The sequence below is a fragment of the Vidua macroura genome, chromosome 27, assembly GCF_024509145.1.
Source record: "Vidua macroura isolate BioBank_ID:100142 chromosome 27, ASM2450914v1, whole genome shotgun sequence".
Lineage (NCBI taxonomy): Eukaryota > Metazoa > Chordata > Aves > Passeriformes > Viduidae > Vidua > Vidua macroura.
In genome coordinates this window covers 4039916-4066033 of record NC_071597.1, presented here as the reverse complement: position 1 = coordinate 4066033, position 26118 = coordinate 4039916, and the positions used below count along the sequence as shown (strand labels likewise).

Genomic DNA, 26118 nt, shown 5'->3' with positions numbered 1-26118 from the left:
AAAAAAGATTAACTTTATCCCACTGAAAATTAGCAAGCTTTTTGAGCTGCCTCAGGTTCCATTTCTCCAGCCTGCTGAGGTCCCTCTGGGTGGCAGCACAACCCTGCTGTGTAGCAGCCCCTTCTACTACTCTTGGTTCGTTAAAGAATTTGCTGGGGTTCATCTTTATTTCCATCTTCCAGATCATGGCTAGAGATGCTAAACAGGGCTGGACCCAACACTGAGGTTGCCCTGGGGTGCCTTGCTAGAAACTGACTTCCAACTAGACCTCATGCCACTGACCACAACTCTTAGGGATCCTCTGTCTGTCCACTGTTCTGTCCAGATCACCATCTACTCACCCAGCTGAGACTTCATCTGCTTCTCTTAGGAGAACCTTATTTTGAAGGACAGTGTTGAAAGCCTTCCTGAAGTCAAGATAAACAATACACACTGCTCTGCCTTCACCCCCAAAGCCAATCATTTCAGCAGAGAAGTTCATTATCAACTCGGTCAAGTGCGAGTTCCCCTTGGTGAGTCCTGCAAACATTCTTGTCCTTCATGTGCCAGGATAGGTGCTCCATCAGCATCTCAGGGCTTGAGGGAAGCTCCCTGGGTCCTCTTTTTTGTCCTTCTTGCAGATAGCAGTGACATTTGCTTTTCTCCAGCAGTTCTCAGGTACCTCCCCAACGAACCATGATCATTCAAAGGTTATTGAGAGCCTCCTTTCTCCAGACTATTTCCCTTCCTTTAATTCCTGAAGACTCTCCCTGATGCATGACATTTTTCCCCAGGGGATGCTAGATCTCTCTAAAGCTAGAAGGTATTGCATGAATCTCTCAGAATAGAGAATCGTTTTATTAACATCCCAGGAAAGGTGATAGGAAGTTAGGAAATATTATGTGTGAGGTGATGATGGAAACCCCACCACTCAGGACACACAAGACTGCACAGATTCCCAGCCTGCTGATGTTCTATACTCTTGCAGTATTTACAATGTTGGCAGGGTTTTCTTAGAAGTACTGAGGAGTCGACATTTTTGAAAGGGCTCCCAGAGCAAGAAACCGGGACCGCGATGGAGGCGCGCTGGTAGCCCCGGAACAGCAGCCTTCATCTCCCGGGGCGCCTCTGCTCCCCTGCCTACGCAGCTGCCAGCGTCGCTCGCCGAGCCCCCGTTCTCCTGAGTCCGCCCCTTGTCCTGCGACACCCGGGGCCCGGGCCGGGTGTGTCGGGGCGGGCAGAGGCGCTGGCGCTGCCCCGGCGAGGCGGGGCCGGGCGGGAGCGGCCCGAGCGCGGCTCCGCTCGGCTCCTGTGCGGCTGCCGCGGGGCCGGGGCCGGCAGCGATGTTGGCCGGGCCGGGGCCGTGGCTGCTCGCCTTGGCCTTGGTCTTGTGGCCGGCAGGTGAGAGCCGGGCGGGGAGGGCGGCGAGCCCGGGCCGGGGGAACGAGGGACAGCGACAGGGACAGGCAGGAGCAGGAGCACCAACAAGGACAGGGACAAGGACAGAAGCTGGGGAAAGGACAGGAACAGAGGTACGGTAGGGAACACGGGCAAAGTCTGGGGCAGACTCAGGGACAGGGGCTGTTAGCCAAGGCTGGCGGCTGTGGGTGTGCCGGGCCGGGGACACCGGGACAACGCCCTCGGTCTGTGGTCGTGCCCTGCCCGATTCCCGCGCTCTCCCTCCGCAGGGCTCTGGGCACAGCTGAGGCTGCAGGAGGCGGGCGGAGGGCTGCGACCGTCCGGGGACTCCGTCACCCTCTCCTGCCGAGGATCCGGCTTCACCTTTAAGGATTATGGATTTTGGTGGTACCGTCAGTCCCCCGGAGGCCGGCTGGAGTGGGTGTCCATTATTAGTTACAATCCGAGAGTTTTTTATTTTGACCAGTCAGTGCAGGGCCGGGCCAAGATTTCCCGGGACAATTTCCGGTCTGAGGTTTATCTCTCCCTGCTGACCCTGCAGCCCCGCGACTCTGCCCGGTACTTCTGTGCTGTTCACACAGCAACAGGAAACCCAGCTGGGCTTTAACACAAATCAGCTCGGGTCTGGCTCAGCACCCACGAAATTTGGAGATGGTGAATTCCAAAGTGGTTCAGGGCTGTTCTTAAGAAATGAGGTGCCGTCCCCACGCAGCACCAGTGATCCTGGTCTTTCACCAAGAGCTCCTTTCCCAACACTGAGGCTTTCCTTCTCCTGAGTCCCAATTGCAATGTTCTATTCTGTAGAGGAGGTTCAAGGTTTTTCTGTCATCCAATCAGCCTGGTGACTGCCTGGCTCCAGTCCCACTCAGCCTTCCTTGGTCCCCTTCTTAAGTGGAGCACGCAAAGCACCTGGGCTTTGGCAACACCTTTGCCAGCTTCCTGTGACCCTTTTGGGGCCATCTCCTTGCACCAGTGAGAGCAAAGCAGCGATTTAATGGCCTGCTTTTCTTTCAGGTGCATTTCAAGGTGATGAGATCCAAGCAACAAGCTGTGCAGTGTAGTGGCCAGCAGGGAGCACTGGGACCCTCCGTTCCACTTACAGCTCCAAAGCCTCCTATATTTACGTGGCCTGGTATTGGCAGTGTCCTGGTGAACCCCTGCAGTACTGCTGTGGTGTCAGGGCCGTGGAAGCTCCTACAGCCACACAGCCCCTTCTGCCCACAGGAAGCTTTCCTGCTGGGCTGATGAGAGCTCTGGGACACTGACCATCAGTGGGCTGGAGCTGGAGGACAGTGCACTCTATTACTGCTCCCTGGAGGGACCCCAGTGGGAGAGAGACACTTGGGGTGTGCCTGAACTGCATCAGCTTTGTCCCCTTCTCCTCTCCTGCATGTTCACGTGGATCCCAGCCCATGCAAAGGGAGAGTCAGTGAGTGGGCTGTGCCTGGGGTCAGGGAAACGGGGTCTCATTGGTCCTGGGAGCTTGCAGAGGTGAGGAGGAGAGTAGGGAGAGGGGAGAAAAAACTGTTTCAATTGGAAGGAAGCTACAACAACCACCTAGTTCAACTGCCTGACCATTCCAGCCCTCAAACAAATAAAAAGCTTGTTGCTGTACTGCTTTGGTGTTGTTTAAATTCCTTTTGCATACTGTCTAGGATGGGGGCACTGACCACCTCTTCAGGACACCTGTTCCAGTGTTTGACCACTCTCAGCAAAGAAATGCTTCCTGTAATCCACCCTTAACCTCCTCTCATGCAGCTCTGAACCATTCCCACATCCTATCACTGCATACCAGGGAGAACATCCCGCTCCATTTCCCCTCCTCACCAAGCTGAGAGAAGGATGAAGCAGCCCCTCAGTCTCTTTTTCTCCAAACCAGACCAATGTTCTATGGGCTCGAGTCTCTAGGGAACTTGGCATATCACAGGATCACAGAATATTGTGAGTTGGAAGGGACCCACAAGGATCACTGAGTCCAACTCTTAAGTGCACGACCCACGTACAGGGACCAAACCACTGGCGCTATTAACACCACCCTCTAAACAACTGAGCTAATCTCAGGGTAACCACTGACATGCTGGAGCAGCCCCATGTGTCCCAGGACAACCTGCTTCCCCCTGGGCCTGCATCCCACTGCTTCTTTCCCCAGCCTCAAGCGTCCATTCTCACTGGGCTCCTCTAACCTCTCCAACTCCTCTTTCCCACCCCTGTCCTGGAGATCTCAAATACCCAGAAATAGAGAGAGGAGGGAATTGATTCAGTAGGTGGTGGGATTATGTGGAGTGGGCAATGCTCCCCAGAAGGGTGGTGGCAGTCAGGACAATGACACTGTCAGGGCTCAGAGCTGTCCCCTCCGGTGGCCACAGGGAGAGCCCTGGGTTCCTGCTGAGCAGGAGGACACAGGGCAGGGAGTGTCCTGGCTCTGCTGAGCAGCCTGGTCCCTGCAGAGTCCTGGACTGCATTTTCTAATGGGCAGGGGTCCAGGAGGGCTTTGACAGGAAGAGGCAGCTGGAGAAGTGTCATCACTGGGGAGCGAGTAGGGTGCTGGGCCAGAGTGCAGGGAGCAGAGTGAGGAATACTTTGGTTTAGGGGTGCCCTGGCCAAGCCGAACTGAGATCCTGGGGTGTCCCATGTGGGAGCAGCAGCTCGGCAGAGCCAGGGCCAGGGGGCCGGGGAAGGACAAGCTGACAGTCTCCCTGGTCAACTCCAAGGTCCGACTTCCTGAAACAAAGGCCAGGGTGGCCACTCAGAAACATGTCACCTTTAGCCCACCACAGCACTGCACAACAAACAGTTATTGCACCACCCAGTGTGAGAGACGCTTAGGAGGGCACCGAGAGCTTCCAGTTCTGCTCCTCCTGCCCCACCTCTCCCCCTCACTGGTGTCATAGACAGAGGGAGGGACCAGCAGGGACTGGGCCTGGGAGCAGTGACAGAGGCCCCAGCAGGGCAGGTGTGGGCAGAGCTGCTGTGCAGGCAGAGAGAAGGTGGAGAGAGGCCACAGAGAGTGGGCCTGGCCATGTGGAGTGCCCTGTGCATGGGCTTCCTGCCCATTGTAGGTAAGTGAAGGCAAGGGCTGATGGCCCCAGGAGCTGAGTGTGGCCCTGGGCTCTGCAGGGCTCTGGGGAGCTGTGCTGAGCACCTGCAGCCAGACCTGTGCCCCGGCTCCAGCTGCCCAGCCATGCCTGTGCAGCACGGGGAGAGCAGCCCTGCTCCTCTTGTGGCTCTGAGCTCAGCACCTCCATCCCAGCTGCCTCCTCTGCAGCCTGGGCACACGCAGGGCACCTCCCTGCTGCACTCAGATTTCGGGGCCCAGCGCTTTGCCCTGGCACTGGACACTGCTCCTGGGGCACTGCGGCCCCTCTGGCACACACCAGCTGGAGCAAAGGTGGGCACAAGCCCCACTGCCTGGGACAGGCCTTTGTCTTTGCTGTGCTCACCTCGAGCTGTTTCAGGGACAGGAGAGTGGGTTCCTCACCATCCTGTCTTGGCAAGGACAAAGCAATTTGTCCCCCCACTGGGTGTAAATCCTTCCAGCTTCTTTGGGGAAAATCAGAGAAAGCTTACTGTGTGATAGGGAAAAGGAGGGAGGGAAATGTGGTGTCTCCTTCCATCTGTGTCAGCTGGCTTCAAAGAGCAGGATTTTGTCCTCTCACTGCTCCAGTGCCAGTCCAAAGCCCCACCAGCATTGCCCTGACCTTTGCTGAATCTTGGAGTGACCATGGCTTGTTCTTGCTCTCTCCAGCAGTCACTGGCCAGGTGGCCTTGGAGCAGCAGCCCAGGGAAGTGACTGTGCAAGAGGGAAGTGAAGTCACCTTTGAGTGCAGCATGAAGGGAGGTGATATGAGCTACTTCTACATGTACTGGTACCGTCAGAGCCCAGGGGGCTCTCTCAAATTTATTTACAGAGAGGGTGATATCTATGGAAAAGGTTTCCAAGAAAATTTGGTGGGATCAGTGGAGGGCTCCAGTACCACTCTCCAGATCCTGGCAGCAGAGCAAGGGGATGCAGTGGTGTATTACTTTGAAGCAAGAATCACCCTGGAGCCTCTCTGCAGCAGAGTGAACCAAAAACCAACAGATGGGCAAGACAGATCTCCCAGCATTTCCTTCTAGCAGCTGCACCCCAGGACCCTTGTCAGGCAATGGCAGGTGCAGGAAACATCCCTCTGGCTTGGTGGCACTAAAAGGCACTGCAGGGAGAGGTGCTGGAAGGGCTGGTACCATTTGTGGTACTATTTGTGGTAGGAACTGCAGAGGCTGTTTGGGGAAGTGCAGGTTTAGTGCACATTGCCTGGGCTCCTGTCCAGCACGGCCTCATTTCTCCTCCTGCATTGGCTGCAGAGCCATGGGATGATGGAGATGTGTTGCTGTAGCTTCCAGAGTGCTGTGGTGGATGCAGCCAGGCTGTTTAGGAAAGCCAGATCAGCAGAGATGACATTGCTCTACAGGGTGGATGCTACAGAGCACCTGATCAGGAAGAAGGAGTTGAGAAGGTGTGGTGGGTTGACTTTGGTTTTCCTCCAGGGACTCAGCAAGCTGCTGTTTGAGTTGTCCTCTGCAATTAGATGTTGGAAAAATACACAATTAAGGCTTGTGGGTTGAGATAAGGACAGGGAGATGTCCCAGCAGTACCACCATGTGTAGCAGTCAGAGGCCCTGAAAGGCCTCCATGGCGGACACTAGGCTAAGATAAGAAATGCAGAGTCATGATGAGTGGACCAGAGCTGCCCCTCTTCCGCACTCAGACCCCTGTTATCTCTCTGTAAGGCTCTAGGTTATATTCTCCTCAACCCTAGCCATTGGACAACTTCTAATCCCACAGTAGCCTACTTAAACCCTCACCTCTGCCCAGTTCAGTGGAAGAGCTGCCACTGGAACCCTTTGCAGAAGCTGCCAATAAAGACATCTCCGCAGAACTCCACACAGCCTTCACCTCTCTCCATCCCTGCATCTGCCGAGGCACTTTGCGAGCACTGAGCTGAAATCACTGAGAGCTGAACTCACTAGAGCTGAAATCACTCCACAAGTGCTCGCTAAAGTTGCCTGCGGCTGGGAGCTAGCCAGAGGGCCCAGGCAGGCTGCGCCTCATCAGCACAGTGCTATCCGGGACACCTAATGTGGCTGCTGCCCAGGGGGCTGGACAGACCCCCAGGACCCCAGGCCATGACAACCATGGGCAAACACGTGGACTTGGGGAATGGAATTTAAGTCATTACCAATCGAAATCAGAGTAAGTCAATGAGAAGTAAGAACAAATCATGAAACATCTCCTCCACCTGATCACTGCACAGAAACGGGGAATGTGGTTTGCAATCAGTTCAAAATATTTTTTCCCTGCCTTTTCCTCCTTCTCATTCTCTTTCCCCGTTTCAGTGTTGAGTCCAACCCTGTTTTTCAGGAACTTCGCCAGTGCAGGTTCTTCCCTCTGGCTGCAGTTCCTCACAAACACCTCCAGCACAGTTGGTCCTTGCCATGGGGTGCAGCCCTTCAGGAACACACTGTGGCACTCTGGCTCCTCTGTGGGACACAGGTCCTTCCAGAAAACCTCTTCTGGCGTGGGCTACTCATTGCATGGGGCCACAGCTCCACAGACCACAGCCAGCTCCAATGGGAGCTCTCCATGGAGTCACAGATTTTTTTAGACCGTGTCCTCTTGCTCCTGTGTGAGGTCCTGAACTGCCTGCAGGGTCAGTATCTGTTCCTCCATCAATTGCCATGGTCTGCAAAGGGACAGTCGGTATCACCATGCTCTTCACCGTGCACATCAGGGCAATCTGCTCTGGCCCCTGGACCACCTTCCAGCCCTCCTTCCTCATGGACACTCAGCACAGATTTGGGAAGTGGGAACCTTGCTTAGCCACATTTACAACGTTCTACAGTGAAACAACAGGTCTTAGTGGGTGATGAGAGAGTGGATGTTGTGCATTCTTCATTTAGTTGTGGTCTCAGCAGTGAATTCCCTGAAACGTTTTGGACAAAGCCTTTTATTATGGACTAGAGAAGGGCTCAGTGACATGGATTGTGCAAGGGTACATCTTCCTTGCTCCAGCCTTTCCCCCTGGACTCTGGGAAATGAAATTCCTGAAGGCTGATCTGGCTGCTGAAGCCTGAGGTGAATAAAGGATTCAGGACCTCAGCCTTGTCCCATATCCTGTGTCACCTGGTCCCCATCCCATTCAGCAGTTAGCCCACGTTTTGCCAGCCTCATTTGTCCATGCAGCCTCCTGGCATGTTGACCTGACTCCTTGCTCACTGAGGAGGAATCCTCCTCAGCTCAGCACTGCTGGGGCTGGGGACCAGTGTGTCCCCTGCTGGGCTCCCAAGCCTGGGAAGGACATGGACAGAGGAGTACAAATGCAATGAAGGGCCATAAACACAAGGAAGGGAACAGCTGATGTATAAGGAGAGCCTGGGTTGGTTTAGCGTGGAGAAGAAAATTTTGAGGGAGATCTGACACTTTGTGGAAATACCTGAGACTCTGTAAGTTCCATTTTTGAGGACATTCAGAACTGAACAGGACAAGGTTGTGGGCACCTCCTGGCCCTGACCCCATCAGGCAGCTCAGCCCCACACAGCTGCTCACTCAGTCCCCCTCACTGCAATGGGGGAGAGAAGCAAAAGGGTGGAGGGAAAAAAAAGCATGTTTTGACAGAAAGAGAGTTGAATAAACACAGCAAAATCAGCACACAAAACCCAAACAAAATCAAAAATTAATTCCTGACTTCCCACTGGCACAGAGGAGCAGCAAAGCTGGCTCCTCTTCTGCTCCTCTTTTCTTATGCCTGTTCTGGCTCTCCAGAAAGAACAGCATCAGGTCTGATGGCCATGCAGAGCCTTTATGAGAGAGCTTGGGGGCCTGTACCTGTGTCTGCAGCCTTACAGAACAACAACACACCCTAGGCTCTGACAGAACACACACCACAAATACAGGAAACAGCAGAAATACAGAAAACAAACCCATGCTGAATAGCTCTCCTCATTCCTCTGTGTGTCTCTCATTTACCCAACCCAAATTTCCTTTGTATCATTTGCAGGTTTCCCAGGTTCCTTTTCAGCTTTGAAACTTGCATCCTGAAGAGGACACAGGGTTGTCCTCAACACTTCTGTTGCATAAGTTCTTTCTGGAAGTCCTCAATGACAAAAGCTGTGAAAGGAAAGGTCTAGCTCCAATATTCTCCTGTTTACAAGAAGGAACAGTGCCTGAGACTGGGAGCTCTGACCTCAGGGCTGGTTTGTCCTGGTCACCCACCTTCAGGCAGCTCTTGCCAGCTCAGAATACCCCATAACAAGAGAAGATCAGGAGATGACTTATCCCTCAAACAAACCAGACATTGAAATTTCCAGTAGTGAAATCAATCAGAATTCAGGAGAAATTCCATCCCCTGCATGGGGCCTGAGTTTCAAAGAATGAACTTTCCTGCACCACTGACCACTTTTTCTGCACCACCTGCATGGGACCAGGGTACAGGGATCCAGCACAGGACAAGCACTCAGGGATTATGTGAACAAGAGTCACTGATCAGACACAGTTCAGACCTGCTTTTCTCTGCAGCAGGATCTGCCATGGACAAGTTGAGGGCACAGCCCCGAACTTAGGCAAAGTATAAAAGAATAAAATCCCTTTGTAGTTCTCTGCTCAGCATCCTTGTGTCCTTGCTCCAGTGAAAAACAACTGACATGGCAAAGTGGGGAGCCAAGATATGCCCCCAGCAGTGCCGAGCAGAGAAGAGCCACCACCTCGCTCAGCTGCTGGCAGCATTTCCCCCCGCATTCCAGTGACCTTCTGTGGTACAAAGGCGAATTTCTGGGCGCGTTGCCCACGAATCGCTCGGGTCCCTTTGGCGGAACGCGCCCTCCAAGCGCGCAACGCTGCTTTGTGTGCGCGGCCCGGCCGCGGCCGGCGCTGCTCCCGCCCGGCGGGGCCGCGGCCCCGGGGCCCGGGCCGGGTGTGTCGGGGCGGGCAGAGGCGGCGGCGCTGCCCCGGCGAGGCGGAGCCGGGCGGGAGCGGCTCCGCTCGGCTCCTGTGCGGCTGCTGCGGGGCCGGGGCCGGCAGCGATGCTGGCCGGGCCGGGGCCGTGGCTGCTCGCCTTGGCCTTGGCCTTGTGGCCGGCAGGTGAGAGCCGGGCGGGGAGGGCGGCGAGCCCGGGACGGGGGAACGAGGGACAGCGACAGGGACAGGCAGGAGCAGGGACACGGGCAGATGCGGATGCTGGGGGGAGAAGGATGGCGGGTTTTTTCACAGTGCGGCGGCCAGGGGCACCGGGACACCGGGACAATACCCTCGGTTCGTGGTCGCGCCCTGCCCGATTCCTGCGCTCTCCCTCCGCAGGGCTCCGGGCGCAGCTGAGGCTGCAGGAGGCGGGCGGAGGGCTGCGAGCGCCAGGGGACTCCGTCACCCTCTCCTGCCGAGGGTCCGGCTTCGCCTTCGAGAATCATTATGTTCGGTGGTACCGTCGGGTACCCAGAGGCAGATTCGAATGGGTGTCCTGGATAAGCCATTACTCATCACAGATTCAGTTTGGGTCAGCAGTGGAAGGTCGAGCCACAGCCTCCAGGAACAATTCCCACTCTCTGGCATTTCTCAGCCTGCATCTCCTCCATGCCGGGGACGGTGCCCGCTACTTCTGTGCTGTTCGCACAGAGACACAAAATCCAGCTGAGGTTGAACACAAACCACCTGTCAGCATCTCAGCTCTCTACCTCAGAGCTGGAAGGAGCCTGTGTTTGCCCCGATGCTCGGGATTGCTGTAGACACAGCACAGAGTTTTCAAATGTTTGATTCTGACAGGGACATCTTACCTTTTGCTCTCCCCAAATGAGCTCTAACTTTTATGTTTACCTTCTTCCCATGTGTCAGCCGACTCACTTCTCACTTTAGCTTTGAAGTAATTCCCCTGTTTTCCTTGGTTTCCAGTATTACAGGTACCCAATCCAAAGGGCCAGGTGTGTGAATAGTCCTGCTATGGTTTTGGGCACAGTTCATGTCCACTCAGTCCAGCCCACGGGTTTTGCTGCCTGAGGGGTGAGCAGAGGAAATGGGGAATTCTAGAGGGTCATTTGGGAGCTCAATGGGAGAGTGGGGAAGGCTGTGTGTGTCTCTCCGAGATCTGAGATTCTACAGGGAGCAAGAGTTTTTGAGCAGATGGGTTTGCAGCTGCTGGATCCTGGACATCACAAGCAGAGCCACAGGGACATGGTGGAGTAGATTGATTACTTAAGCTGTTGCTTTTTGTTTACCCTTGTCTCCTGGGCTGCAGGTGGCCTTTCTCGGGTGAAGACAGAGGCCTCAGGCCCTACAGTAGGGAAGATCTCAGAGTCTGTCTGGCTCACCTGTCACATCTCTGGTGTAGCCATCACCGATAGCAACTACGCGTGGGACTGGATCCGGCAGACTCCTGGCAAAGAGCTGCAGCACCTAGTGATGCAGTATCCTTTCACACGGCTCCAGCACATCGCTTCATCCTTCCAGAACAGAGTCAACAGCTCTGCAGACCCCTCCAGGAACCAACTGTGGCTGCAACTGCTCTCGCTAGCAGCTACAGACACAGCCACCTATTTCTGCAGCATGAGAGAACTTGAAAAGGGCACAGTGCTTGAAACGCAGGCAGAGCCAGGGCAGTATTGGAAGAAGGGGCTTTAATCTAACCAGATCTTTTGTGGTTGCTCCAAGCTCTTCCCAGACTTCTTAGGACTAGTCTGGGCTGTCTTTTGCAGAAACAGATGCAGAGGTGCTACAGCAATAACAACAGCAGTGTCCCACAAGCAAACCCCAAACCATTAACATGTTATTAACTCCTTCCTTCCTTCTCAACATCTCCCACAGGCAGAAAGAACCAGGGAAAGAGGGTGTTTTGGTTGGTTTGTTTGTTAAGAATGTGATTGGTTTGGTTTGAGTAGAGTTAATTTTCTTCATAGTAGCAGGAAAAGGACTATATTTTGAATCTGCTGGAAAGAGTGTGTGTAATTCAGGGATGTTTGAGTTATTGCTGAGCAGTGCTTACATGGAGTCAAGGCCTCTTCTGCTCCTCATTCCACCCACCAGTGAGTAGCTGAGGGTACATAAAATTTGGGAGGGAACACAACTGGTTCAGCTGACCCCAGCTGACCAAAGGGGGATTCTGGGCCATAAGACATCATGCTCAGCATATAAATACAGGGAAGAAACAGGACGGTGGTGGAAACTGAGCTTTTTTATTTCCATGTAGCCTCTAGGTGTGATGGAGTTCTGCTTTTCTGGATTAGGCTGGACACTTGCCTAACAATTGGAAGTTGTGAATTAATACCTTGCTTTGCTTTGCTCACATCTGCAGCTTTTGCTTTATTCATAAAAGTGTTGAGTTATTTATTAAACCCATGACTTTTCTCACTTTTACCCTTCCAATTCTCTCCCCTGTTCAATGAGGGGGCAAAGGAGGAAGCAGCCATGTGGTGCTTAGTTACCATCCCTGGTTAAACCATGATGAAGAAACACAATGAGCACTGAATGAGCTGCAGTTTTAGCATGGAAAGGTGGAACTCAACTGCATTTGGATACTTCATGAAGTTTAGGGAGCCTCACAGTAACATTGCAGTAACACATAACAATAGTCAATTAATTGTGTCTGAGGAAAGAGCAGCACTGCACCAGGAACTGCACTGCTAAGATGGACTTTCCCAGGACATGATGAAAAACTCCTTCCCTGCACTCCTAGATTTGGCTCCATGTGAATAAACACAGGTGTTCTTCTTCTGAGCACTGTGCATTCATGTCTTTCTTTAGAAGTGTAGGCTTTCATGGAAGATATAAGGAGACCTGTGCAAGTGCATCCATGGGCTTGTTCCTGAGCACAGTGCCCGAGGCATCCCATACAGGAGCTACAGATGCCAACTGCTACAGATGGCAGTTCTCCCCAGGCTTTTCCACAATTCCCCGCTTTGGCTTGATGGAAGAATTGCTGTGGTGGATTAATCTCAGAGCCACTCAACACAGCACTGCCAAAAGCCACAAACACAAAGATAATACCACTTGATTTCTTCTGTCAGAGGGATTGGAAGTAGATGATCTTTATGGGCCCTTTGAAGCCAAGCCAAGCCAAGACAACCCAGCATCCTCTCTTGGAGAGGAGCCCAGGCCATTTGCCCTGACCTGCACTGCACCACACGTTTCCCTTCCTGGGTCATGAGAGCTGTCCGACCACGTCTCTCTGCTGTCCACAAGGTCATTGCCCTGCACCTACTGGTGGAGCTCTAATGTCTTGTGTTTGTTCCCCTACTCCATGTGCTTCTGCACAGGCGCTGTAAAGATGCACCCAGCTACAGTAATTTCACAGAGGATTTTCTTTTCCCCCACAGATATTCCTCATGTATGTGCACACTCTCACAGTGCACCCCTTTCAGCCCTTTGGTTTTTCATTATTTTCAAGCCTGTCCTGTTCATATCATTCCTCACCTGTTTTGTACCAACATTTCCTGATGGGCACAGACTCAACAAGCCCTTCCTTTGTTACAAAAGGCAGGGATGGGCTCTTGAAGCTGCAGAGCCTCAGAAGTTGAGTCTACCTCTGGCTATCAAGGGTTTATGATACAGAAGTTGAATAGCATGAAGGATTTGATCAATGTACAACCTCTCCATTACTCTTTGATCTCACTCCCAAGGTTTCAGTGCCTCTTACACAAGAAAGAGCAATAATTTTGTCTACTTTCACCTCTTACCAAAAACACCATAAGGACTTTCTAAGGTACTAAATGACCCCCAGGCACCAATTCTAGAGACCAGAGGACACATTCCTCCTGCTTCTCAGCCCTGAAACGAAGGGGGAAAAGTGGACAGTTTTCAGCAAGTCAGAACAATTTTTAGAAATGCTTTGATATGACATGAAAAGTACTAATTATTTTCCTGGTTTCTGTCCAGCTTAACTCCTTCAGACTATTCAGAGGGGCCATGTAATCCCCAAGTTCTCATTTACAACTCTACATTTCTGATATTATTTTAGATCCTTCCTTGAAAGCCATATGGTGTTTCTTCATGTCGTACGTTGGATCTCAAACCACTGAAGAAGTCATGTGACTGCCTGTATAATCCAAAATTCTGAGTAGTGGAACAGAGAAAGTTTTTACAAGGAAATAGATCACTGTGTACAGGGGCTGGAGTACCACAATGATATAAACAGCATAGGGACCTGTACAAAAACAAAAAGAGGGGAAAAAGGTGAGATATTTTGGGAAAGAAAGGAGATGGGTGACTCTAGTGATGAAGAAGAAAAGTACAACATGCTTCTTATATTCCCTTTTATCCTGGAAAGATAAAAGAGCTCATAGGGATACTAAAAAGTGGAAGAAAGGTAGAATTTGAGAATTCTGTACTCAATCAAGATATTTGAAATCACTAAACAATTAAATTAATATTTTTTCTTTTCCAGTTTTGGAAGTAAAGGTACCTCTGGATCCTCTCAAAGACTTACACCCATGGATAATGAGGACTAAAGTCTTTTCATTGCCTGTTTTTAAAACACTTTTGAACACCACAAGGAAAGAGTGAGTTATTGGAAGAAGGCTTAGCAGTGGGAGGACAGGGAAGCTTATATTTGGACCAGGGACGACTCTCACAGTTGTACCAAGTAAGTGACATTTCTTTATTTCTAAAAATTCATTTAAAATTAAGGTGGAGGAGGAGAAAGGAATTTAATGGTTTGGGTTCACTGAAAGGATTTTCAGCTGCAATAATCCCTTGAATGCACTTGCTCTCCAGCCAGGCACTCAAGCCAAGCCCTCAGCTTGGAGCTGCTCAGGAAGCTTTCCCAGCAACAACTGGGCTGACGCTGCATAGCACCATTATTCCATGACCCCCAAACACCAGCAGGGCACTGCTTAGCATGTGATAACTTATTCCTACTTAGGGCAGCACTCTGGCCCAAATTTACTGTCCAGTATCCAATTCTCCAGTGGATTTGCACTGACTGACTTGTGGCAGGAATGCAGAGCTCAGTGAAGAGCTCACAGTGCTGAGGAGGTTTGAGGCAGATCTGTAACTGCCTGGTTTGAGAAGTTCTGGTTTGACACTGGCACCACTGACAGTGTCCCCAGGTAAGGAATTCCACTGCCCTGGGGACAGAGCAGGAAGGAGGTTAAATAGCCTTGGGCTTAGATTCTCACAAGTGCCTCATATCCAAGAGCTCCTGGAATGAAAGACAATTGTCTGCCAGGTTGTGTGGGTTCTGAAAAGAGCAATGTGGGGAGTAGGGATTATAAGAAGCCTTAGTTATTCCTATCATTCTTTGGAAATCCATAATGTACAATAAAGGTGCATGTCACCTCAAGTGAAGTTATCATTCTGAAGGAAGGTTTCTTCAGACTTCATTCTGAAGACAGACCTCATGTTTTCTTGCTGTTCAATTATTTTCATTTTCTAGCTAAAGACAGCATATTTGCAGTGCTGCACAGAGATTCTGGTATTATGTTTGATGCTAAAAAATGTTGGGCCTTAAGTATCAAAGTCCCTTTTGAGACTGCTGAAATACTTAATAAGTTGAAGGCAAAGTTTCCAGGATGTAAGCAACCTCCCCCTTTTGGTTTTAAATTCCTTTAGGAGATACTAAACAGCATTTTAAGGTGTTTACAGCACAAGTACTTTATTATCCAAATATTTTGAGAATTTCCCTAATCCAAAATGACATAAAGTAACAACCATTAGTGCCACTGTGGGATTCTCCAGGCATATTCTGTTGAGGCCTCAGTTAAGGACAGAGAAGGTTTTCCTTTTGGTACTGTTTGGTTTATTCCAGATTAAACATCCATTGAGAATGCTAAGGCCAATTACCTTCTGGAATATAGGGCTCATCCTGGGACTTTATAGGACAAAAGTGAAGGAGAACAACTTTTTGTCCAAATAAATTTTCAGAACATAAAATACGAATCCCTTCCAGAAGCAAGCAGTGGTAGGAATTCATGGCGGTGCTGTCAGGTAATGCAAACTTGTGGGACTCGAGTGAGCCTTCTGGGGTCTGATAAAATAAATCTTCTCTCACTGAACCACTGTTGCACTGTGTGCATTATTGCTTGCTGATGATCTTGCCCAGGGAGCTATTGCAGAGAAGCAGCCTGTTTGTATTCTGGCTCTTTGGAAAGCCTGGAGAGGAGACCACATGAAAAGCCTTTCAAGGTCTTCTCAGAGAACACAGAACACACAGGACTGACAGGCTCTGGCCGAGCATGGTACAACAGCTGGGAAGGAAATGTGTATAGGAAGAATAGCAAAATGAGCCCTTTTTGATTTACGCGTTTTAACTGTGTGTTACTGCTGCTCTTGTCTTTGGGAATGGAACTCAACTGACTGTGCAGCCAAGTAGGTATCCTTTATACATTAACATTTTCTGAGCTATTTCTCTTTCATTTCCCGCCTTTTAAAAATTAAAAATAAAAATTTAAAAATATTTTATTCCTCCTAAAGTTCATGCAGACACTCATTCATGTTTTTCAGTCATTCATTAGACTTTCTATGTGTAATCTTTTGCAGGCAACAAGGCAATTTATATGTAAAAATATTCTTATCCCACTTCTCAGTGTTGCCAAAGAACTTGAACTCCACAAGGGAAGTTCTGTCTGCTATCATTCTGAATTTCTTAGGAACATACATCTATCCACGTTTTCAAGCTTCTTAATAAGGTTTTCATAATCGTTGTTGGGTTTTGAAGTCACGCTTGGACTGTCTAAAGGGAAATAAATTGTCTGCAGAAATTGGCATACGAGTTCCTAAGACTATCTATTGTGTCAGAGTTAAAAATACAGCACTGATAGCTGAGAAGGGTACAAAAGCATAAAATATAATCTTATATATATATATATATATATATATATATATATATATATATATATCTATATCTTACATTTATGTACTACTTTAGTCTTACTAAGTTGTTCAGAGTTTGGATTCAACTGAACTGGTCAAACCAAGTTAATGGATGTTCAATTTCTGTTGGATGTCTGGGAGGGAGAGTAAAAGAAAAAAGTGTATTCACTTATGTCTCATCAATATGCAAGGCAATCCAGATAGAACTGTTATGTTCTGGAATAAAATTGCTGAGAAAGCAGAATAAGTGGACTCTTGGAGTGGCATTCATAAAAGTTCCCTTCTTGTTTGTAGGTCCATTATAAAATCAAGGGTTCACTTACAAGAACAAGCTTTGGCAAAAGGAAGTTGTGATCCTGTGGGATTAAATCTCCTAGAAAAATATGCCCCTCACACCCCTTTCTGTCTTTAATTTGATCTTTTGGAAGAAGCAGCAAGAAATAAAGACCACAAAAGTGATTGCCAATGCGACAAATTTGTCACAGCTGGAGTACACGTGAATTTTTGGACACTCAGCATTCGGGCAAGCCTGCAGTAAAATCAATCCTGTCCAAACCTTGCTTTTCTTTACAGACATTCCAGAAACTTCTGTCCCTCAAGTCATTGTGATGAAATCAAAGCAACTGAAAGAAGGTGGCAGCACTGGGAAAGCAGCTTGTTTGGCAAGGAACTTCCTTACAAAGGACATCAGCTTGGAGATGCCCTCTCAGGAGGTCGTATATGAACAGAGCACATCCATTTGGACGTCAGAGGGGTTGTACAATGCAATCAAAGTGGTCAATGTGACAAAAGACACAGAGGTGACCTGCACGGCCCAATCCCACAACAGCACGATAACAACACAGCCAGGTACAGCTTGGTGGCACAGCTGTCACTTATTTCTGGAGACAGTGGCCTGTGGGCCTTTGTGTTCTCCTTCTTGACAGCACTGCCCTGGGCTGCCAGCAGAGATGAGACAGACATTGGGTACTTCAGCAAGGAGAGCTGAAAGATGTTTCAAAGCATCTGAAAGAAGTGGTTTCAACTATTGAATTACTTCGAGATACTTTTATTGGGGGAGAAGAGGGAAGACACAATCTATTTGTTCAAAATGTGAATTTCCTTATGACTAAATATTTGACCCTGTTAGCAGCAAACCTGCTGCAGCACAAGCTGGAACAGCCTTTCTAAAACCTACAAAAAGGAAAAGGTGGGGTGTGTTGTGAGGTTTCTTGCTAAATATGTTTTCTATTTTGTGCCATTATATTTGTAGTCCTGAAGGTCTTTCATACAGTAAATCCAATGCAGGAATTCTCCTGTTTCCTGCAATTGCATGGAGAAATTGTCTCCTCAAGTTAATGTTGGAATGAATGACAGATCATCTGAGCCCCAACTTTCCTCAATTCCTAGAGGAAATGTCACCTGAAGATTTCTTTTAATCCTGTATATATGGTGGATAGAGTTTAAAATGCCTTTTCTTTATCATGCTACAGAAGAGGAGGCTGAAGAACCAGGAACAGGCACCAGTGACAGGGTTTGCAACAGCACAGACCCCTCAGCACAAGGTGAGTTACCCAAACAGGATGTGAAGTTCCATTGCTGTCTGGAGGATAATGGCATGGAAATGTATTTTCTCCAGGGCAGAGGACTCAGAACACAACACATTCAGCAGACACAAGCTGCTGTTCCGAGGTTGCTCCTGCAGTTACACACAAGCCCCAGGAAGCAAAAAGCAACAGAGACAGACCCTGGGCTCCCCTGTTGTTTCCATTCTCTCTGTTGGCTGTCCCTTTGCTGCTCTTCCTTTCCCTGAAACTGTCTTCTGTGGTTTTGCCCACTTTCTGCCAAGATCACAACATCAAAACCCAGACCATGATCTCTCCCCTCTTTTCTGGTCTCTGAGCAGACCCCGAAGGACAGAGAGTGAACATGCTGTCCATGGCTGTGCTGGGTTTGAGAGTCCTGCTGGCAAAGAGCATCGCCTTCAATGTCCTCATGAGTATCAAGTTGTTTCTCTTCTGAGGTAAGGGAGCTCACAGCTATCAAACAATGGTTCACAGGCCTAATTTCATTAAATGTACTTTAAACCTCCCTTTGCTTTTCCAGACATGGGGAATGAAGGCAAGAGGAGCCCAAAGAAGAGCAGGAAAGAACGTGAACCAGCAGCACAAGAGGGTTGAACAAGCAGGGGCAGAGCTGCTGACAGAGGCCACCCAGGACACAAGGCAGCACCTTCCCCTGAAGACATTGAATACTGTTCACTCCTGCCTGGCCAGCTGATTTACACTGAAGGCTTTTAAGTGCTTTTGCTCTTTCCTCTCCTCTGACAACTCAGCAGAGTGGATTTATCCTCATCCTCCTGCTGAGTAGATCTCCCCACTCTTTCTGGCATTTGCACACAAGGGTCCAACCTGCTTCAATAGCTTTGAAGACTCCAATGCTCACTCTAGATAGATGGCCTTTTAAAAGCACCTTTCCCAGGCATGTTGTGTTACTGCCTGTGGAAGGGGAGCAGCACTGCTGAGGGAATTCAAACCCAGTAGTTGCCATGTGGAGCTTCAGGTTATAGATTGCTTAAAAAATTCTGTATGGGTGATGAGAAGACATGTGCAGAATCTAAAGTGGTTTCATTCAAGTAGATAATGTTCATTTCTTTCTTAAGCCTTATTATTTCTGCCAAATGATTTGCACATGCATTTTAGGTTCCTGTAGCAGTGACAAAAATAAAGTTTTCTAGGATAAAACGATGTGGGTTTTCTTTGCTTTGTCTTCTGAAGCTGGGATGGAAATTGCTGAAATCCAACTTTCCTAAAGCCCACTGGGATCTGAAACACGGCTTTGATAATGTAGATTTCCTGTTGGCTGAATTTCACTTTTGCAGACTTTGTGCAGGAAGTGTCTCTCTGGCACATTCAGGAGCTTCAGTGAGGACAGTCCTTGCTGAAGGCATGAGGGAGGAAAATGCTCATACCAGCAGAGAAGAAACCCTGCTGTTGTTTTGCACTCAGGGAGAGGAGGAAGGGGCCACCAGAAAATAATTTGGGGTGGTTTGATGGAGGGATAGTTTCCATAGCAACTTGGTTCTTACCTAACAGAGCCCAGCCCACACCTTCCCCAGCTCATCCCCCTCTCACAAGCTACAGGCAGGATGCTGTGGTCACCATTTCTGACTCAGTCACACCAGGCAGCATTAACCCTCCCCTGCTTTTGACAACACAAGTTAACCACATCCTGAAGGGGAAATAAGGCTTTGCTCCCCCTGCCTGAGTTCCTGCTGCCTTCAAGAGAGCCTCTGCACAGGACACAGCAAGGGCTGCTGCATTGAGCCAGCTCAGCTCAGACCCTCAGGCCCTGCAGACACCCAGAGAAGAGCCTCAGCCCTTGCAGAAGCTCTGTGAAATTTGCATGACAAATCCAAATCCAGTGAAATGCTCATTTACTGCATTCTACCACCATAACATCAAACAGAGGGAGCCATTCACCAGGATCTTTATCCTGATTTTCCAGTGACACCCAGAACCTTTTGCTCAAGCACTCCACACCTTTTCCCAGTCTCTCTGGCAGATTTATATTTTGAGAATACTCCCTCAGACACAACCAGAGGAATCGGATGGACAGGAAAGAAAGGTCAATTATGAAATGCTGTTATAATCCCTTAGTCATGAAGTCTTGATGAAGTCTGGGACTAGGACTGGATTCATCCACACCTCCTCTAGAAGGAGTTTACAAAGCAGCAGAGTCCTTTCTGCACCTCATGACTCTATGGGAGGCAGTTCTAAAGCTCTGTCCCTTTCTTGCCCCCAGTCTCCACATCCATCTTTCCAAATTAATTCCAATTTGATGTTCCCATCCCTGATTCATCCATGTAGGAAAGCTGCACAGTGAGCATTGCAGCTGGACTGTGCCACACTTTGGCCAATCTGTGTTAAATCTGCTTTTGCTGACACCTCTGGCAGTGAGTGTTTCATTGCCCTAAAGCCCTCATTTCATGACAGGGTCCCAGAACGTGCAGCCTAAGAAAGGAGGATAATTGAATTGTTTCCAGTCTAATAGTAAGACTGTCCTAGTGTGGTTAATTCCACATAAAAGGACAGAATCTGCAGGTCTGCCACCTGGCATCAGCTTAGGAGAGTTTTGTAGAGAAACTGTGCTCCCCATTAAAATAGCCTCTTGTCATGGTTGGACACTGGCGCAATGCCAGCGTCCCCATGAAAATGCACCTTTTCTAAATAAATGCTGTGAGATGTTATCAGGAACAGAGCAGAGCAGGCCCAAGCTTAATAACAAAGGAAAAAAAAACTTTATTAAACTACTACTAATACAGAAAACACATAAACTAAATCCAGGATGAAGACCTTTTAAACCACCCCTCCTCCTCCCAATTCCAAAAACACCCACCATGAAACATCACCCGGGATTCTTGATCAAATTACCACCCTTCAGGTAATCTATACTCAAACTATCAAGGGAGAGAGAAGTCTCTCTTGTACCACAGACCCCCAGGAAACACAGCTGCCCCCCTGTGTTTCCCTGTCACACATGGCAACCGCCCGGAAAAAATCTGCCAGTGTGACACTCTCCATTCCATGTCACAGTGCTCTCACCACCGTGCATGGACAGACTGCTCATAGGGCTCCTTTAAGGATGCTTTGCCACAGACCCAAAGATACAACAGTTCAGTTTCTCATCCTGGGACTACAGTCCCCCCCATTTTCCCCTGGGGCCGAGGGGTCCAAAAACAGGACTCATCTTCTTCCCGAAGACAGAGGGCATCACCATTCCCTCTTCAGCTTTCTTCGTTTCTCGCCATTCCTGTGCTGTTCGAAGCTGAAACAGGTCTCCCTGGGTCACCACTGCATCCCCCTAAAATGCAGTCTCTATTGCAGGAGATTTTGGTTCAGTCCATGGCTAACAAGAAAAGTCCAGCCAAAGCTACTTCATCATCTCTTCCCACCTAAATATTTCTTCTTCTAACATCTCAGTTCCCGGACTATCTCTCTTCCACTACAAATCAAGGAGGAGTAATATCTTTAAAAAGCCCTCATTTCCTGGAAAGGGTTAAAAGTTCAGACTCCCTGGACGGCTGATATCTCAGTCCAGCGTTCCGCCTCCCACGCTGGGCATTCCCCCCCTTCTCCTTCTCCTCTGCCGGCAAATTTCCAGGTGCCGCCAGGCTCTCTGTCTCTTTCCCTCTTGCGGGGGGGGGCAAAAGCATCTCCACTTCTCTCCACCCTTCTGTCCACAGGAGCTGGCTCGGTTCCAGACCTTCAGCCCCTCGGCCTACCTGGACAAGGCCGCGTGGCTTCCCCTCCCCCACCCAGCCCGAGGCCGGGCAGGGGAGGTCTGCACTCTCTGACGACCGGAACCAAAAAGAGAGAGTTCTCCTGGGAGTTCTTGCTTTTAACCCCCTGTGTTCTCAGAGGCGTATCCATACTTTCAGTGGTCACTCCAGGTGCCAATATCCAAACCTGACCACTGATTGGTTTGACCCAACTTCCTGGAAAAAATTCACTTCCATGTCAAACCACGACACCTCTGTTCAAAGAAGCACATTTGAATGTGGCATTTTCCAGAAATCTGAATAAATAATATTGTCCTTAAAGGGATGCCATGATAGCAAAAGAATGGAGGATGATTATAAAGAGAACACTTTGGTAGAATACATTCTGACAGTACTATCCTATTCTCCTACAGATTAATTTGTGTCCATATTTGATTGTGCTCAGACAGCCTTTGAAAATCTCCAGGGGCTGAGCCACTGTCCCTGAAGACATTCAAAAGCCACCTGGACATGGTCCTTGGCAAACAGCTCCAGACAGTCCTGCTAGAGCAGAGGAGACCCAGTCAACTCCAAGATACACAAAAGATAATGAGCATTAATGCACATCAGCTCCCAAACATCAGCCCTGGCATGGTCAGAGACACCTGGTCTGGGACAAGATCAATAAGAGAATAAAGAATGAGAGCCAAAATAATGTTGAACATGAAGGGATCAATGAAAAAAAAATACTACAAACTGAGGAACTTGGGAACATTGAACCAATGAATTCCCATGATTTTGATGGTATAAGAGCAAGAAAAGTCTAGTGCAAAGCTCATGTGATGGAAGGATTTTCTCTGCACAGTCTGTGCAATGTGTGGATGAAATGATTTCTGTTGCCCATCTTGGCCAGAATAAAGTAAGGTCATGATACTCTAACACTAAAATCTGCTGTGGGATAGTTTTTGTTTTTCCTGCAGTTTCAGAGACAAGACCACCCACAATGAGATCTTCAATAAAACATTTAAAGTAATTTGAGGAAAATTTTCACATCTAGCACATTTTTCTCCCCCATGTGTGAGTCTCACACATGGAGTGTGGTATCTGACATCTGCCCATCTGGGCAACTCAAAATGGTGAGAGCTCTCTCCAGTGGCAGAGAACATTAAAAGGATCATGAAAGAATAAATCTCTTTCCAGGAGGTTACATGGTTACGTGAAGAACTCCATGAGAATGGGAAACATTAGATAGCTTTCTGTGCCACTGAACCCTTCTGTTTTCTTATACCACATTAAAAGTACAATGTAATAATCATATTTCTGCTCCTGCTAAGCAAAATCTGACCTATCTGTTTTGTGTCCCAAAATCCTAAAAAGATCCTGACAAAATTAGATCTAATGCAAACAGAAACTCATTAGGAGTTAATTACCTGACTGCAAGGCAAATTGTGTATCTCAGTTTCCCTTATATTTCAGTCAGCAGATATGATCTGAACTGAAGAGTTGGGAACCTCATCTTCCCCTATAAAACTATTCAAGCGTGTGGAGTGCAGAGCTCCTGGGAATGTCTGTCTTTCCAAAGCACAGCTTTGAAAATAGACATCAGCTCTAGGATTTCTGTAGGGAGAGCTTTGGTTGATTCCTGGCTATGCCAAAGCCTCCCATGGTCAGTGCACTTTCTCCTTTGTGACCAGTATTGAAACATAACCTGCAAGGAGACAGAGTAGAGACACCCCAGCCTTCATTACATGGGCACCACTGGCAGGCATTGTGCACACACAGTTGTATTTTGATGACAAATAGAGTCTCTGGCCATGGGGTTGCACCTCCTTGGGAACACTGCTAGATCATCCTTGGGACAATATCTTTCTCTAACACTTGACAGAGTTCAGCTCCAGAGGCCAAGAGTTTCTGTCCTCTTCTCAACCCCCTTGTCGGTGCCCACAACCCCGCACAATATCAGCATGGGGAGCACCTATGGGAGCATACACAGGGTTAGGTACCACAGCCACAGGAACAACCCAAGCAGCCTTGGCACCAGTGCCTCCACACCTGAAACAACTAATGCTGAGATCAGATTTGTCTCCAGCCCACTCTGGGCAGATCTGCTCTTATCTCTAGCCTTCATGCCCCACCCTGGATGCCAAATAAGGCTGTTGTGGTTTAGGAATGGGATTTCCCAGTTTAGTGTTCCCACTGACCCACTCCAAAGCAAGCCTGAGGCTCTTCCACAGGATCACACAGAGTGAGAATATGGAGGGGGCTTAACAGAAAGATGGGGAGCAGCCAGAGTGAGAGACACCCAGGAGGGCACTGAGAGCTTCCAGTTCTGCTCCTCCTGCCCCACCTCTCCCCCTCACTGGTGTCATAGACAGAGGGAGGGACCAGCAGGGACTGGGCCTGGGAGCAGTGACAGAGGCCCCGGCAGGGCAGGTGTGGGCAGAGCTGCTGTGCAGGCAGAGAGAAGGTGGAGAGAGGCCACACAGAGCGGGCCTGGCCATGTGGAGTGCCCTGTGCATGGGCTTCCTGCCCATTGTAGGTAAGTGAAGGCAAGGGCTGATGGCCCCAGGAGCTGAGCATGGCCCTGGGCTCTGCAGGGCTCTGGGGAGCTGTGCTGAGCACCTGCAGCCAGACCTGTGCCCCGGCTCCAGCTGCCCAGCCATGCCTGTGCAGCACAGGGAGAGCAGCCCTGCTCCTCTTGTGGCTCTGAGCTCAGCACCTCCATCCCAGCTGCCTCCTCTGCAGCCTGGGCACACGCAGGGCACCTCCCTGCTGCGCTCAGGTCTCGGGGCCCAGCGCTTTGCCCTGGCACTGGACACTGCTCCTGGGGCACTGCGGCCCCTCTGGCACACACCAGCTGGAGCATGGCAGCACAGGGCACAAGCCCCACTGCCTGGGACAGGCCTTTGTCTTTGCTGTGCTCACCTCAAGCAGTTTCAGGGACAGGAGAGTGGGTTCCTCACCATCCTGTCTTGGCAAGGACAAAGCAATTTGTCCCCACTGGGTTTAAATCCTTCCAGCTTCTGTGGGGAAAATCAGAGAAAGCTTACTGTGTGATAGGGAAAAGGAGGGAGGGAAATGTGGTGTCTCCTTCCTTGTGAGCTTTGCTAGCTGCCACCAGCTCTGCCCATCTGTGTCAGCTGGCTTCAAAGAGCAGGATTTTGTCCTCTCACTGCTCCAGTGCCAGTCCAACGCTCCACTAGCATTGCCCTGACCTTTGCTGAATCTTGGAGTGACCATGGCTTGTTCTTGCTCTCTCCAGCAGTCACTGGCCAGGTGGCCTTGGAGCAGCAGCCCAGGGAAGTGACCGTGCAAGAGGGAAGTGAAGTCACCTTACAATGCAGCTTGAGGGGAGGTGATATGAGCAACTACTACACGTACTGGTACCGTCAGGGCCCACGGGTCATGGAATGGATTTGCATGGGCGGTTCTGCCTATGGAGAAGGTTTCCAAGATCGCTTTAAGGGAAGACTGGAGAGCTCCAAGAACAACTTCACACTGCAGATCCAGGCAGCAGAGCAAGGGGATGCAGCAATGTATTACTGTGCAGCAGATCCACCCTAGAGCCTCTCTGCAGCAGAGTGAACCAAAAACCAACAGATGGGCAGGACAGATCTCCCAGCATTTCCTTCTAGCAGCTGCACCCCAGGGCTCTTGTCAGGCAATGGTAGGTGCAGGAAACATCCCTCTGGCTTGGTGGCACTAAAAGGCACTGCAGGGAGGTGTGCTGGAAGGGCTGGTACCCTTTATGGTGCAGGAGGATCTGTCCTGGGAACTGCAGAGGCTGTTTGGGGAAGTGCAGGTTTAGTGCACATTGCCTGGGTTCCTGTCCAGTACGGCCTCATTTCTCCTCTGTGCCTTGGCTGCAGAGCCGTGGCATGATGGAGATGTGTTGCTGAAGCTTCCAGAGTGCTCTGGAGGATGCAGCCAGGCTGTTTAGGAAAGCCAGATCAGCAGAGATGACATTGCTCTACAGGGTGGATGCTACAGAGCACCTGATCAGGAAGAAGGAGTTGAAAATGGGTGGTGAGTTGACTTTGGTTTTCCTGCAGGGGCTCAGCAAGCTGCTGTCTCAGTGTCCATACTCCTCAATCAGACAGGAGGAAAATAATGCAATTAAGGCTTGTGGGTTGAGATAAGTCCTTTATAAGCTCCTCCAGTGTGCGTCTGTAGTTTGCCGTGCAGTCCTTAAGGATTTGACTGCTTCAGTGTGGAGCACTGCAGGTTCTCTGAGAAAAGATGCTATGATATGGGCTACTTCTTCCATGTGACCACAGTTTCTGTCAGAAACCGGCTCCAACGTGAGCTCTGCATGGAATCCCAGACCTGCTCAGGACATATCCAGTTGCTTCTGTGTGGAGAACTCCTTGGGTTGTAGGGTCAATATCTGCTCCACCATCACTTGTTGTTCCCTGCACCATCCTGGTCTTCACCGTGCACATCCGGGCAATCTCTCCACTGGCACCTCGAGCACCTCCCAGCCCTCCTTTCTCATGGACACTCAGCACAGATTTGGGAAGTGAGAACCTTTCTTAGCTACATTTTCAGCGTTCTAGAGTGAGACAAAGGGTCTTGGTGGGTGAGAAGACAGTGGATGTTGTGCATTCTTCATTTAGTTGTGCTCTCACCACTGACTTCCCTGGAACTTTTTGGA

General features: G+C 49.7%; 2 protein-coding genes and 1 gene segment (V, D, J or C); all 3 read left to right on the top strand.

The window, feature by feature from the left end:
• The window catches only part of LOC128819568 (M1-specific T cell receptor alpha chain-like), a 235618-nt gene that overhangs the window by 14065 nt on the left and 195435 nt on the right, over window positions 1-26118 (top strand). The window lies entirely within an intron of this gene.
• LOC128819593 (Ig heavy chain V region 6.96-like) lies at window positions 1323-2599 on the top strand. The segment is given in 2 exon segments: window positions 1323-1380; window positions 1668-2599. Coding segments are annotated over 2 exon segments (396 nt in total).
• Window positions 9457-18364, top strand: LOC128819636 (Ig heavy chain Mem5-like). The gene is made up of 7 exons (XM_053999879.1): window positions 9457-9514; window positions 9731-10062; window positions 13958-13997; window positions 16799-17074; window positions 17698-17769; window positions 18108-18227; window positions 18311-18364. The coding sequence occupies exons 1-6, from the start codon at window positions 9457-9459 to the stop codon at window positions 18224-18226; spliced, it is 897 nt and encodes a 298-aa protein (XP_053855854.1). The 3' UTR covers window position 18227; window positions 18311-18364.